This window comes from Callospermophilus lateralis, chromosome 2 (genome assembly GCF_048772815.1).
Source record: "Callospermophilus lateralis isolate mCalLat2 chromosome 2, mCalLat2.hap1, whole genome shotgun sequence".
Taxonomy (NCBI): Eukaryota; Metazoa; Chordata; class Mammalia; order Rodentia; family Sciuridae; genus Callospermophilus; species Callospermophilus lateralis.
Window position 1 is genome coordinate 53,200,650 of NC_135306.1, and position 12,795 is coordinate 53,213,444.

The following is a 12,795-nucleotide window of genomic DNA, read 5'->3' on the forward strand; positions in this document are numbered from 1 at the left end:
CTTCCTTTATTTATTAAAAAAATGAAATAAGATAATTCATGTAGGGACAATGACACAGATTCTGGAACATGTGTGCTATGCATCTATATAATGTGATAATCAGGAACTTCCTTGATCTTTCACTTACTAATGGTAGTCCTAGTTATATAACCTCTCTGTATCTCAGTTTTCTTATCAACAAAATGGAAATAACTCCACGGTTTTTGTGATGTTCACATGACATAATAAAGATTTAATATAGCATTCCTGCCAAACAGGAATTTCTCAATAAATTTTGGCTATTTTATTATTAATAGTGATGGTATTTAAGTATTAGAATAAACATACATAGTTTAATTAGTTATTTACAATTCTGAATTAATATTAGTTATATACCAACTCTGAGTTATATATCAATCCTAAGTTGACTGATTGCATTACTAGTATAATACCTGAAATAGAGGCAATATTATTTTTATTTTCCTGGATTTAGTTCCATCCTAGCAAAAAATCCTCAAGTAGTAAAATTAAAAACAAGAATTCTCCTATACTTTATAACCAACATTTCCAAAAAAAAAAAAAAAATACTGCAGTCCTAAATCTAGTAATGAAATTCTCTAAACAACAAGTCATAGATTATAACTTCCCTTTTCCTTCTAAATACAATTGCCAAGAATATATGACAACAAGAACAAATCTTTCTAACCAAATCTCCCTCCTATCCAAATGTGCATTTACTATATAAGAATTAGAGAGACCTAGATCTAAACCCTCCAGAATCCAAAAGATATGTGGAGTTTCCAAAGTCCAGGAGGCACAAAACAAGAATAGGAAAAGAACAAGAAGAAACAAGGAAGATAAAATAAACAAAATAAAAATTAATGTTGGAAAAATCTCCACTTTGTTTTCAACCAGCCAGTAAAGCCTACTTTCACATTTTCAATACATCTGAATGTATGTTTATAACTGAGGATGAAATGAGAGTTCATTCATTCCATTCTTATAAGCTCTTATATAATAAAATTTCACACCTTGGGACCTAGTCCCTATTCAGGAGGTATACATGAATCCCCCCTAAGATCCAAATAGGAAATAAGCCTTCTGGGAGAGATGCTCTCCTACCTTAACAGCTTCTCCCAGAGTTTGGTTTTTGTCAGCTTCCTCACTGGAGTGCAATTCAAGTCTGTAATTCAGCTCCTGTAGTTGTTGTGCCTGTTCATTCAAAAGCATTTGTGCCTGCTGCTCCCGAAGCAATGCATTATTTAGTTCTTCACATGCACTTTCAAATTTCTCATGGGTGATCAATTTCTTTTAAAAGAGGGGGAAAATATGTTACAATCTAACTGCACTGTTATATCATTTTATCTTCAGAACTATATTTGTTAACATAATATAATGCAAACATTTCTAAGTATTCAATGCAAGAAAAAAATATAATTTGTTTTTATTAATTTAATAAGATAAAAATATGGTTGGTTTTTAAAGCACAAAGTCATACTTCCAAAGTAAGCATTTTTAGTAAAAAAAAATAAAAAAGGTTCCAAAACATTCCAAATTCTGAATTAACCCATAATGCCCAGTTTAAATCTTAATACATAAACACTTTTTATAAAGATTATGATTATGGGACTTAAAAATTTTAACCAATTCCTAGGCTTTCAAATGATAATCTGAAAATATGTGTTTAGTGTTAGCTTTCAGATTTTCCCAAATGTTCTGGGCAAGTTCTCACCAGATCATACATCCCCCATTGCCACTCCCATTCACACTATCATACTATCTTGTTTTATTTTCCTCACAGCAACTGTCATTACCAGATTAACTACACTTTTTTAAAATTGCCTAGCCATACCCTGTCACCAACCACACATGCAAGGATGTACTTCCACTGAGCTTTCTCACCCAATACACAAAAGAGGGCCTGGGCTAAGCAAGTGCTTGTCATTATTTGTTGAATGAAAAAATATTCATATACAAACATCTGCCAATGAAACTATATGTCATAACATACAACATGATTTTTTACATCATCATAACTAATTTGGAGGGCAGTGCTGTAAAATAAACTAATGACAGTCCCACACAGGGGTCACCCCTGAAGGCACATGAGGTCCAGGGCAAGACACACTTGAATATCTTCTGTTCAAAACATTTAAACAAGCAACTAGCTACAACAAATAGGAGACATCTTGGATCTTGAAGTACAAATGAGAATGTTTCATAAAGGGAAGATAATAGGCATTGTAGTTGGAAAACAAGAGGAATAACATGCAAGCCACTTAGTCACAGTAAGTAAACTTATACATTTATTTAAATGTACAACTTTATCGTTGTTAAAAAGGATTTGAAGTAGATTAACATAACTAACCATAAATGTAAAGTAATTTGAACTTTAAAAAAAATCTAGAAAGGGAGAGCAGAATAAGATCTTATTAAATCTATGCACCTAGAATGTAGGATTATTACAGTTGAATGTAGACTTTATATCTAACTTTTCTGATGACAGAAAAAAAATAGAAATATACAGAACTAGAAATGCTAGAACTGAATTTGAGAGTATATAGAATGGGCCCTTCTATATTATAATATGTAGCAAACCAGTTTTGTTTTTAAAGCAATTGACTTTTACTTCCTTTTTCAATGATATATAAAATACATTCATCACCACTGATGAAATTTTAGAAGAGGAAATTAAAGTATATAAAATAGATGCCTAATACTTTGCCTAAGTTAATATAAAGTAATGAGAATGCAGACAAAGAATAAGGGAAAGTTGTCTTGTTTCCTGGAGTCACCTAGTAAAGGTTTATCTATATATCACTGATACTTCTTTGGTGTTTAGATCTTACAAAACACTCATCTTTTCATTCCCTCTTAACCTCTGGCTTACTTTTCCATATTATCCTAATACAACCAAACTCTGCTTCACTACATCAGTCCTCACAGCCTCCTCTCAGCACTCTAGCTCTATACTACTTTTTAAAATTATTTTTTATTTATATATGACAGCAAAATGTATCACAATTCTTATTTTTCATATCTCTGGTTATATACAATTTGTGTCTTCATACATGTACTTTGAATAATAATGTCCATCACATTCCACCATCATTTTAACGCCATGCCCCCTCCCTTTCCCTCCCACCCCTTTGCCCTATCTAGAGTTCCTCTATTCCTCCCATGCTCCCCCTTCCTACCCCATTATGAATCAGCCTCCTTGTATCAGAGAAAACATTTGGCATTTGGTTTTTTGGGATTGGCTAACTTCACTTAGCACTATCTTCTCCAACACCATCCATTTACCTGCAAATGCCATGATTTTATTCTCTTTTATTGCTGAGTAATATTCCATTGTGTATAACCAAATTTTTTAATCCATTCATCTACTGAAGGGCATCTAGGTTAGTTCCGCGGTTTAGCTATTGTGAATTATGCTGTTATAAACATTAATGTGGCTGTGTCCCTGTAGTATGCTGTTTTTAAGTCCTTTGGGTATAGACCGAGGAAAGGGATAGCTGGGTCAAATGGTGGTTCTATTCCCAATTTTCCAAGAAATCTCCAGACAGTTTTCCATATTGGCTGCACCAATTTGTAGTCCCACCAGCAGTGTATCATGTGGGATTAGGCCCCAATTTCCTTAACAAGACTCCTTTGGCACAGAATTAAAATCAAGAATCAATAAATGGAATGGACTCAAACTAAAAAGTTTCTTCTCAGCAAAAGAAACAATCTGTGAGGTGAACAGAGAGCCTATATCTTGGGAGCAAATCTTTACCTCTCACACATCAGGCAGAGCACTAATTTCTAGGGTATATAAAGAACTCAAGAAGCTAAGCACCAAAAAAGTGTCAATCAATAAATGGGCCAAGGATCTGAAAGACACTTCTCAGAAGATGATATGCAATTAATCAACAAATATATGAAAAAAATGTTCATCATTGCTAGCAATTAGAGAAATGCAAATCAAAACTACTCCAAGATTTCATCTCCCTCCAGTCAGAATGGCAACTATTAAGAATACAACCAACAGGAGCTGAGGTTAACATGGCTCAGCAGTAGAGTGCTCTCCTGGCACAATGTGAGGCACTGTGTTCAATCCTCAGCATCTCATAAAAATAGAAACAAATAAAAATAAAGGTAATGTGTCAAACTACAACTTTTATATATATATATATATATATATATATATATATATATATATATATATATATATATATATTACAAACAACAATAAGTGTTGGCGAAGATGTGGGGGAAAAGGTCCACTCTATCTACTTTTTAACATTCCTGTTTTCCAAGTCTTGAGAATAGGTATTTTTTAATCTCTTCCTTCTTTCATTTCTTGTGTTGTTTTAAATTATCCCTTCTTATCATCAAATCATTCTGTCCTTCTATCCACTTGACCTCTATAAATCATGATCCCTACTATTTTGCAAGATTTCCTTTATGTTAACAGAATGTGTTTTTTCTTCCCACTCCTCCAAAAATTTTTATTTACCTAAAAAAAAAACAGCTAATTTTAGCCTGTGCCTTACCCATCCATCATTCTCACAAACTCAATTCTGTTTACAATTCTGGAATTAAATAGGATTAAACAAAAACTGTAATGTAGAATAAGAAAAATATGATGTGTAAAAGGAATTTTAAGGCACTAATAAACAAAACAACAAAAAAAAAAACTTGAAAATTTAGCTGTTAAAGAACAACTGCCAGTAGATGAACACAGTATTCCAAAACAACAAAAGCTCTGAATAGCTTTTGGCAGGCAGGATGTTTTCTTTTAGACCAACTGTAAAGAAGCTATTTCTTTCTTTCTTTCTTTCTTTTTTTTTTTTAAATATACTTAGCCTGAAATCAGTGAAAGACAAGTGGTTGCAATCACACTCCCCAATTTTTTTTAGAAAAAAATACTATCTTTTTCCATCTATATGTTTTTTAGTGGGTGTTTTTTGTTGTTGTTTGTTTGTTAGTTTTGTTTTTTGTTTTTTTGGTTTTTTTTTTTTAGTTTTAGATGGACACATTATCTTTTATTTTATTTCTATGTGGTGCTGAGAATCGAACCCAGTGCTTCACACATGCTAGGCAAGCACGTTACCACTTGAGCCACATCCCCAGCCTAATGTTTTTAATAAAATAATTATTTGTTTATACAGTTAGTATAAATGTTAACCATTATAGTGAAGTGGTCAAGAGCATAAATTTAGAAGCCAGACTACCCAGGTTCAAATCCTAACATTTCCATTCCCTATGTGACTTTGGCCAAGTGACTTAGCTGTTCTGTGACCCATACTCTTCATCTGTAAAATATGGATAATAATAGTATTTAACTATTAAGTTATAGGAGATTATTATGGGGATGAAGTGAATCAACAACTGTAAAACAATTAAGGTCAGTGCCTGATACATGATCTTAAATGTTACAAATCATTACTTTATTACTTAAAATAGTATGCCAAAAATATAAAAATTATAGACTTCATTCCTTCAATTATTACTTTAATTAAACCTTTTATTTCTACACTTCAGAGGAAGCAATTCACATTAAACATTTCCTGAAACATATTCTTAGGCTTTACTGAAAGTCAGTTAATTAGAAGAAAAACCTTACAAGAAGATTCTGTCACCTCCCACCAAATTTTCTTCAAATTCTAATCTTTTTCTCCAGATTCTGGAAATGGAGCCCTGATTACTAATCAAAAATAAAATGTTGCCAGGCACAGTGGCACATGCCTGTAATCCCAGCAGTTTGGGAAGCTGAGGCAATAGTATCACAAGTTCAAAGCCAGCCTTAGTGTGGCCCTAAGCAACTCAGTGAGACTCTGTCTCAAAAAAAAAAAAAAAAAAAAATGAGCTGAGGATTTGGCTCAGTGGTTAAGTATCCCTATGTTCAGTTCCTGGTATCAAAAATAAAATAAAATGTTAACTTGTCAAAGAGAAGTTGCTAAATTGTTTTCTCAATACATAAATAAGAACCAAGAAATAAAATTATATTCAATATCTACAATGCTTCATACATATTATACAACATACCTAAAAAAGTCTTCCAATTTTCAAGAAAGCGTCTATCATCTAAACCTAAATTTAGCTGACTATGTTCTAAATCTCAAATTGCATCAATGACTGTCTCTATCCATTTTGACAGTCTATCTCAAGATTTCAAATTTCATCTGTATATATGATTGGAAGTAAATCAAAAGAAAGTAGATATACACTTCAAAACTGGCTTTAATTTTTATTAGTGTACTTTAATTATACAGAATAATGGGTTTCATTAAAGAACTGGTTTTTAAAAGCATTAAGAGCTCTTTACTATTTAAGTACAATGGTAAAATATTAGAAAAATTGCATGTCTATGAAAAGGGGAACAGAAAAATTTTGATACAGAAAATTTTTCAGACAGAATAACATTCACTTATCTAAAATAAAATTAATAATGGCTCAGGAAAATACCATATCATTAATTTTTGCGTATTAATATAAATCAGGATGCAAATTGTACATACAACATTTCTATACTAACTCTGTCCACAAAGGCATACATACACACAAAGGAAAACATGGTGAACACAAAGCATCCACATTTCAATAGTGATTGGTGCTGAAAGGGTAAGATTAGAGTGACTAAAACTTTCTTCTTAAACATGTTTCTTTTGTGTTTTTTTGTTTGTTTGTTTGGTTGGTTGGTTGGGTTTCTTGTTTTTGTTTTTTGTTTTGTTTTTTTGGTACCTGGGATTGCACTCAGGGGCACTCGGCCACATCCTCAGTCCTATTTTGTATTTTATTTAGAGAGAGGGTACCACTGAGTTGCTTAGCATAAGGCTGGCTTTGAACTTGTGATCTTCCTACCTTGGCATCCCAGCGAGATTGGGATTACAGGCCTGCACCACTGCGCCTGACTTAAACATGTTTCTTGATTGTCATTTATAATTATCATGTTTTACTTTTGAATTGGAAAAAATGGTGAAGCAGCTCATACATTTTTTTCTTTAATGAGCAAAAAACTAAGAAAGTAAGTGGAAAAATGTGGTATCTTTAAGACAGATGATTAAAAGAAAACTATGACTTAATTCATGATTTACTTATCCCTCCCAATTCATAGGAACCCTCTACCCCTTGAAGGTATAACTATTTGGAGTAATAATTAATATTAGAAATTTATACTAAAAAATAGGATTAATAATCAAACTACTACTTGCCACTGCCTCTGTTGCTACAAATGTTAAAACTGTGAATTCCAAATTAACTGAAAGATACATTTTAAAAGTATGTTTAAACAGAAGTTATGCTTACAAACTTGGGTGCTCCAAAGAAAGAAGTACTAAAAGAAGCTCATTGCTAGGTTTAAGAACAAATTTCACATTCGTACTTGTATTAGTTGTCATCAGTTATGCAACCATTTTGAAGTTTGGGGGTAATATTTTAACTGTTTATATGCATTAAAAACAGTATCATAGCAGCTCTAACAGGCAAATAACTAACTCAACTATAAATAGAATATGTGGATATCTGTATTTTTATTATGTTTCATCCATTTCATACATATTTTCATCTTGATCTAATGTTATTTGTCACCCAGCCTTTCTTTCTCAATTATCTACTGCTTTTATATATACTACAAATATTTATGGCAAGTTAGACAAATTGAATATTTATTTGGAAAAGTAACTTGATTTCATACTAAATAATCTAATTCATTCAAAATACTCAATATAAGGTGAAAAGAGAGGAAATCTCCTCCCCAAATATTAGGCTCCTTAACTGGAGGCATTTTAAAAGGAAAGTTCTGTGGAGAAAAGAAATCTGTTAATGAGACTTTGAATTATTTTTTTAATATGTATTTTTCAGTTTTAGGTGGACACAACATCTTTATTTTATTTTCTGTGGTGCTGAGGATCGAACCCAGAGCCCCGTGCATGTCAGGCAAGCGTGTTACCACTTGAGCCACATCCCCAGCCCCAAGACTTTGAATTATTTTTAAAAACCAAACAATAAAAAAGACATAGAGATAGAGATAAAATCAAAATCAGTTTTCTAAATCCTATATACTTACAGAATGCTTAAATTCATTTAACTGCATTTGGAGACCCTGGGCTTTGTCAAGCTCCTTTTTCATTTCATTCACATTGCGTTTGAATTCTGTGACCTCCAGGCGCAGAGAACGGCGTTCCACTTCTGCTGCATGCAGTCTTTGTGTAAATCCAAATATTTGCTTTTGTAATGATGCTGTGCTTTTCTGTTATTAAAAAAGAGCAATTTTACAAGCAGTATCTACTGATTTATTAACAAATCAATAGCATGAACCATTTTACTAAATTAAATGTAATTTAGATTATACAAAACAAAATACTTAGCTATTGCTGAAACTTAGAGGTGAAAGCCTCACTTTACATGTGTCCAATAATTTGGCTTATATGAAATAAACACCTGAAGAAATTAACTAGATGGCTAGAAAATTGAATTGACAGTTGTTGGGTCTGATACAAATCTGTGGCACTGTGCATGCAGAGAACAGTGTATTTAGAACTCATGCCAGGACTTTTCAGAAGTACTTATGTTTTTTTTGTTGTTTTTCTTAATATTTATTTTTTAGTTTTAGGTGGACACAATATCTTTATTTTATTTTTATGTGGTGCTGAGAATCAAACCCAGTGCCTCACGCATGCTAGGCAAGCATGCTACCACCTGAGCCATATCCCCAGCCCAGTACTTATGTTTTTAATTAGAGCTTTATAGTTATACATAGTAGTTGGGTTCATTCTGACAAATTCATTCTCATGAAATTTGATTTCAGTACCTAATCCCCCACATTTTCCCTCCCATCCTCCCTCCATTCTCTTTACTCTACTCTATTGGACTTTCTTTTGCTCATCTATTTATTTATATTTGATTTATTTATTGAATTAAAAGTTTATATGAAACCTAAAGACAATCTAAATACATTATATACAAATAATTTAAACCATAAATGAGTCTGATTTTAAATTAAGTCTACAGTCCTAAAGTCAGTGTTAAATGACATACCATAATGGGCACATGGCCACGCAAACCATATTTCAGGGCCAATGTGTTTATTTTATGAAGTCCACGGGCCAACCTCTGAACCAGGGAATCTTTTTCTACATATGATATACTCCTGCCATTATGCAGAGGTATACTCTCCATTGCCAGACTAATTTTATCCATGAGTTTTGCAAAAGAATTTTTCGCTGTACCTATGAGTAAATGTCCACAAATTCTGGAATTTGGATCTTCAAAGAAAAAAAAGAAAGGAAAAAAAAGCACAGTGTTCAATTAAATTACATATGTACCATAATGGGAACATGGCCATTAATCACAATATGAAAAAAGAATATTTTTAATAGTAATTCATTCAAAGTCACCTCCCACATTAATTTTCTCCATGAAAAGATATACACAGAAAATAGCTTACCTACTCAAGAATATATCTAAAGAAAATCTGCATGTATTTATAGTATGTCATTTGCATGGAACACTCTGACACTAAAAATTTATTGCTCTTTTCTTTCTTTTAAAACCTTACATAAAACCATTTTCTATTTACAACTACTACAGCTTGTTACCATAATGCCATACTATTTATATTCTTGGACAAGAAAATATAATTTGCCTTATTCCAAGGCAATTAAAATTTTACAACTACAATTACTTATTTCCCCACAGGATTTCAGTAATCATCCCTCTCATATAATGGACTTGAGGTCCCAGCATATCCAACATGGCCTGCTTACTGCTAGATTCATCAGGTCTGTAATTAATAATTGTGTTTAATGTTGATAAATAAAATTGTCAGTGCTCTTTCTACTAATTGGTATTCCAGATAATGGTTAATAGGTTTATTTATGCCTTCATAAAAGTCGTGTAATTTAGTTTTCCCTCTGCTAGGCAGGTCTTAATCTGTCATTACTTGTCTTTGACACTATCAGTATAAAATGACAAGCATGGAGAGATTATTTATATTCAGTAGTATACCATTCTACATTTCTAGAGTCTCTGCTGTTGGAGTTAATTTAAATCATGTCTTTACACCATAAGCATAAAAAGAAAATTTAGCCAGTTTTACCCAATAAAAACATCTTTTTTAATTGTTGGATTCTGTATGCTTCAATACTAAAGAGCAACACTGACCGAGATGGTGACTGATCAGTGATTCTCTATGGCATAAAGAACTGCCTCATAGAGACCCTATATTCTCAACTTTGAGCTTTAGTCCATTTCACTTATTCCTCAAAGTATAAAAGATAATTTTTAAAATTTATGTAGCAGACAAAATTTGAAAAGCACATTTCTATAGGGTTATACAGCGAAATCAAAATCATAAATTGGATAAAGTATAATATACTACATGTAAAATTTATTTCTATCAGTTATTGATTCATTGACTTCCAAGAATATAAATATAAGGTAATGTAAGTTTAATTCTATATGCCACTCCTTGTAAACATACACTCTAAGAATCCCATGGACAAAAGGCATACAGAGTACAATTAAAATAATTCTTTTGTTAATAGGTTCCTTAAAAGAATTTAGTAGCTTTGCATAACAATCAACATATAATGCAGAATACTGATTAAATGAATTACTGAACATCAGTATGAATTAAATAGTTCATTGTTGAATGAACAGAGAATATTTGTTTATAACATTCAATATAATACACCATTTCAATACTTAATATATGCATTCCCTGTTCATCCAGCTACCTTGTAATTCTTTGTGTTATTTTTCATCTTAAACTTCTGTGCCAGTTTAGCATATATGGATATTTTTTGTCTATTGATATAATCATATTTCATTTTACTTCCATAACAGCTACAACAATACAGAACATAAGAATACATTCAATAATAACAAGAGAAATTAACTTCAATAATATGTCAAACATCTTTTAAAGACAAAAAACATAAAATCTTGTTTTTGAAAAATTTTGAGGGATATGGCAAGGTGTGGTAGCCACCTATAATCCCAGTAACTCCAGAGGCTAAGACAGAATGATCACAAGGCCAGACTCAGCAACTTAGCAAGGCCCACAGCAATTTAGAGAGACCCTGTCTCAAAATAAAAATTAATAAAGGCCTGGGGATGTAGAAAATTTAAAAAAGCTCAGTGATAAATTGTCCCTGGATTAAATTCCCAGTACCCACCACCCCTCCAAAATTAAAGAATTTAAAAAGTAAAAATATTTTCACAATCAAGAGCCTTAAGTGGGCTGGGAAAATAGCTCATACTTGCCTTGCATGTGTGAGGTACTGGGTTCAATTCTCAGCACCACATATAAATAAAAAATAAATGTCAACTGACAACTAAGAAAAATATTTTTAAAAACCAGAGCCTTAAAAGCAAAATCAACTATAATTAAATTTTAATGAGTAGTGTTTTTTTACTACATCACAGAATGTGTTTGTGTAGACAGTGACCATTCTGAAAAGTTAAATGAAATGATAATATAATTCTACAAGACATTCTTCTGAATTTTTAAGAAGTGGGAAACAGAAATACACTCTAAGTTCCTGACTCTCAAGTGAATTACAGTAAGAGTACTAAATAATTTATGAATTAATAAGTAAGAAATGTTTTTACAAAATAGTTCACATTGTACAGTATGGAATACAATTAATTATATATTAAATAAAGAAAATACCCTCTAGTGACACAGTTGTAAAATTATTTGTATAATGATATTGAGAAAAAATAAGGTCACTAAAATTCCTCACATTTACTTGTCTAGACAGTTTTAAGTTTTTCACTTGTTACATTTAACAAATTCTTCTTTATGTTAAATACAGTTATTAGTCACTTTTTTCCATTTAATACAGTCTCATTAAGAAGCAGACCCCAGAGGGATCCAAGATGGCGGGCCAGAGGGAGGCAGCATTCTATGTCACTCTGAGACCTGGGACTCAAGAAGTGAGAATACTGCTTCTCTGTAAGTGATATCCCTGCTCCCACACAGGAATCACAACCAACGAGCTATCCAGGGCTCCCCTCAGCATCAGAATAGATCTCCCAACTACTCGCCCATGCAGGACTCCGGGGTACACTAGGGGAACCATCAACACCCGCGCAGAACTTTCAGCCACGGAGGCTGCTCACATGCAGGACACCCAGCAGCTGCCCACAAACAGGAATTCCAGCCCCACTCCTGTGTGGACCCCCATCTACCAATGTGGGACTCCCCCAGTCTGGGACTCTGCAGCAGCAGGGAAAGTCCCTTACATGCAGTAGCCTGCCTGCACCTGAGAACTTCACACAGGCTCTGAAGTCAGCTGACCACCACATACTGCTCAATAGAGCTCATTTCTAACTCACTGTACAACACCATTGCTGAGCTCCCCCCACCAGACCTGACACCACACCGCTGAAAGCAGGCACCTCCATCACCCTCTTCACGAGGGGGAAACTCCCAGTTTGGAACTCCAGCTGGCAGGGACCCAGCAGCCGCTAACCCAGCACAGTTACACCCTGGTTACCTTCACCATCCTGAGGGCAGAGATACCAGGTAACAACAGATGACCCCACCTACTGGATGAGAAGGGAAGCAGGAAAGATACTGATTTCCAATCAAAACAATCCCTCTGTCTTCCTTCAAGATTTTTTTTTCCCTCTCCCTCTCTATTCTCCGGCCCTCATATCCCCAACATATGTGAAAACAAGTACTTTGCATAAATTAGGATTTTGAGGACTGAAAAGTCTGAATAGTATACTACAGTTGTGATATATATATATTTTCTTTTTTCCCACCAATTTCTATCTTAACATTTTTTTTATTTTCTTAATATGTGTGTGTGTTGTATTCTA

The 12,795-nt window shown here is 33.1% G+C and overlaps 1 protein-coding gene across 2 annotated transcripts in view; it reads right to left on the bottom strand.

Moving 5' to 3' along the window:
• Positions 1-12,795, bottom strand: part of Ccdc171 (coiled-coil domain containing 171) — a 382,832-nt gene that overhangs the window by 163,584 nt on the left and 206,453 nt on the right. For both annotated transcript variants that reach the window (XM_076843419.2, XM_076843418.2), the window contains exons 18-20: positions 9,001-9,227; positions 8,030-8,212; positions 1,102-1,287 (exon numbers count right to left, since the gene is read on the bottom strand). In XM_076843419.2, the coding sequence (XP_076699534.1) occupies positions 1,102-1,287; positions 8,030-8,212; positions 9,001-9,227 (596 nt within the window). The remainder of the gene's footprint in view (positions 1-1,101; positions 1,288-8,029; positions 8,213-9,000; positions 9,228-12,795) is intronic.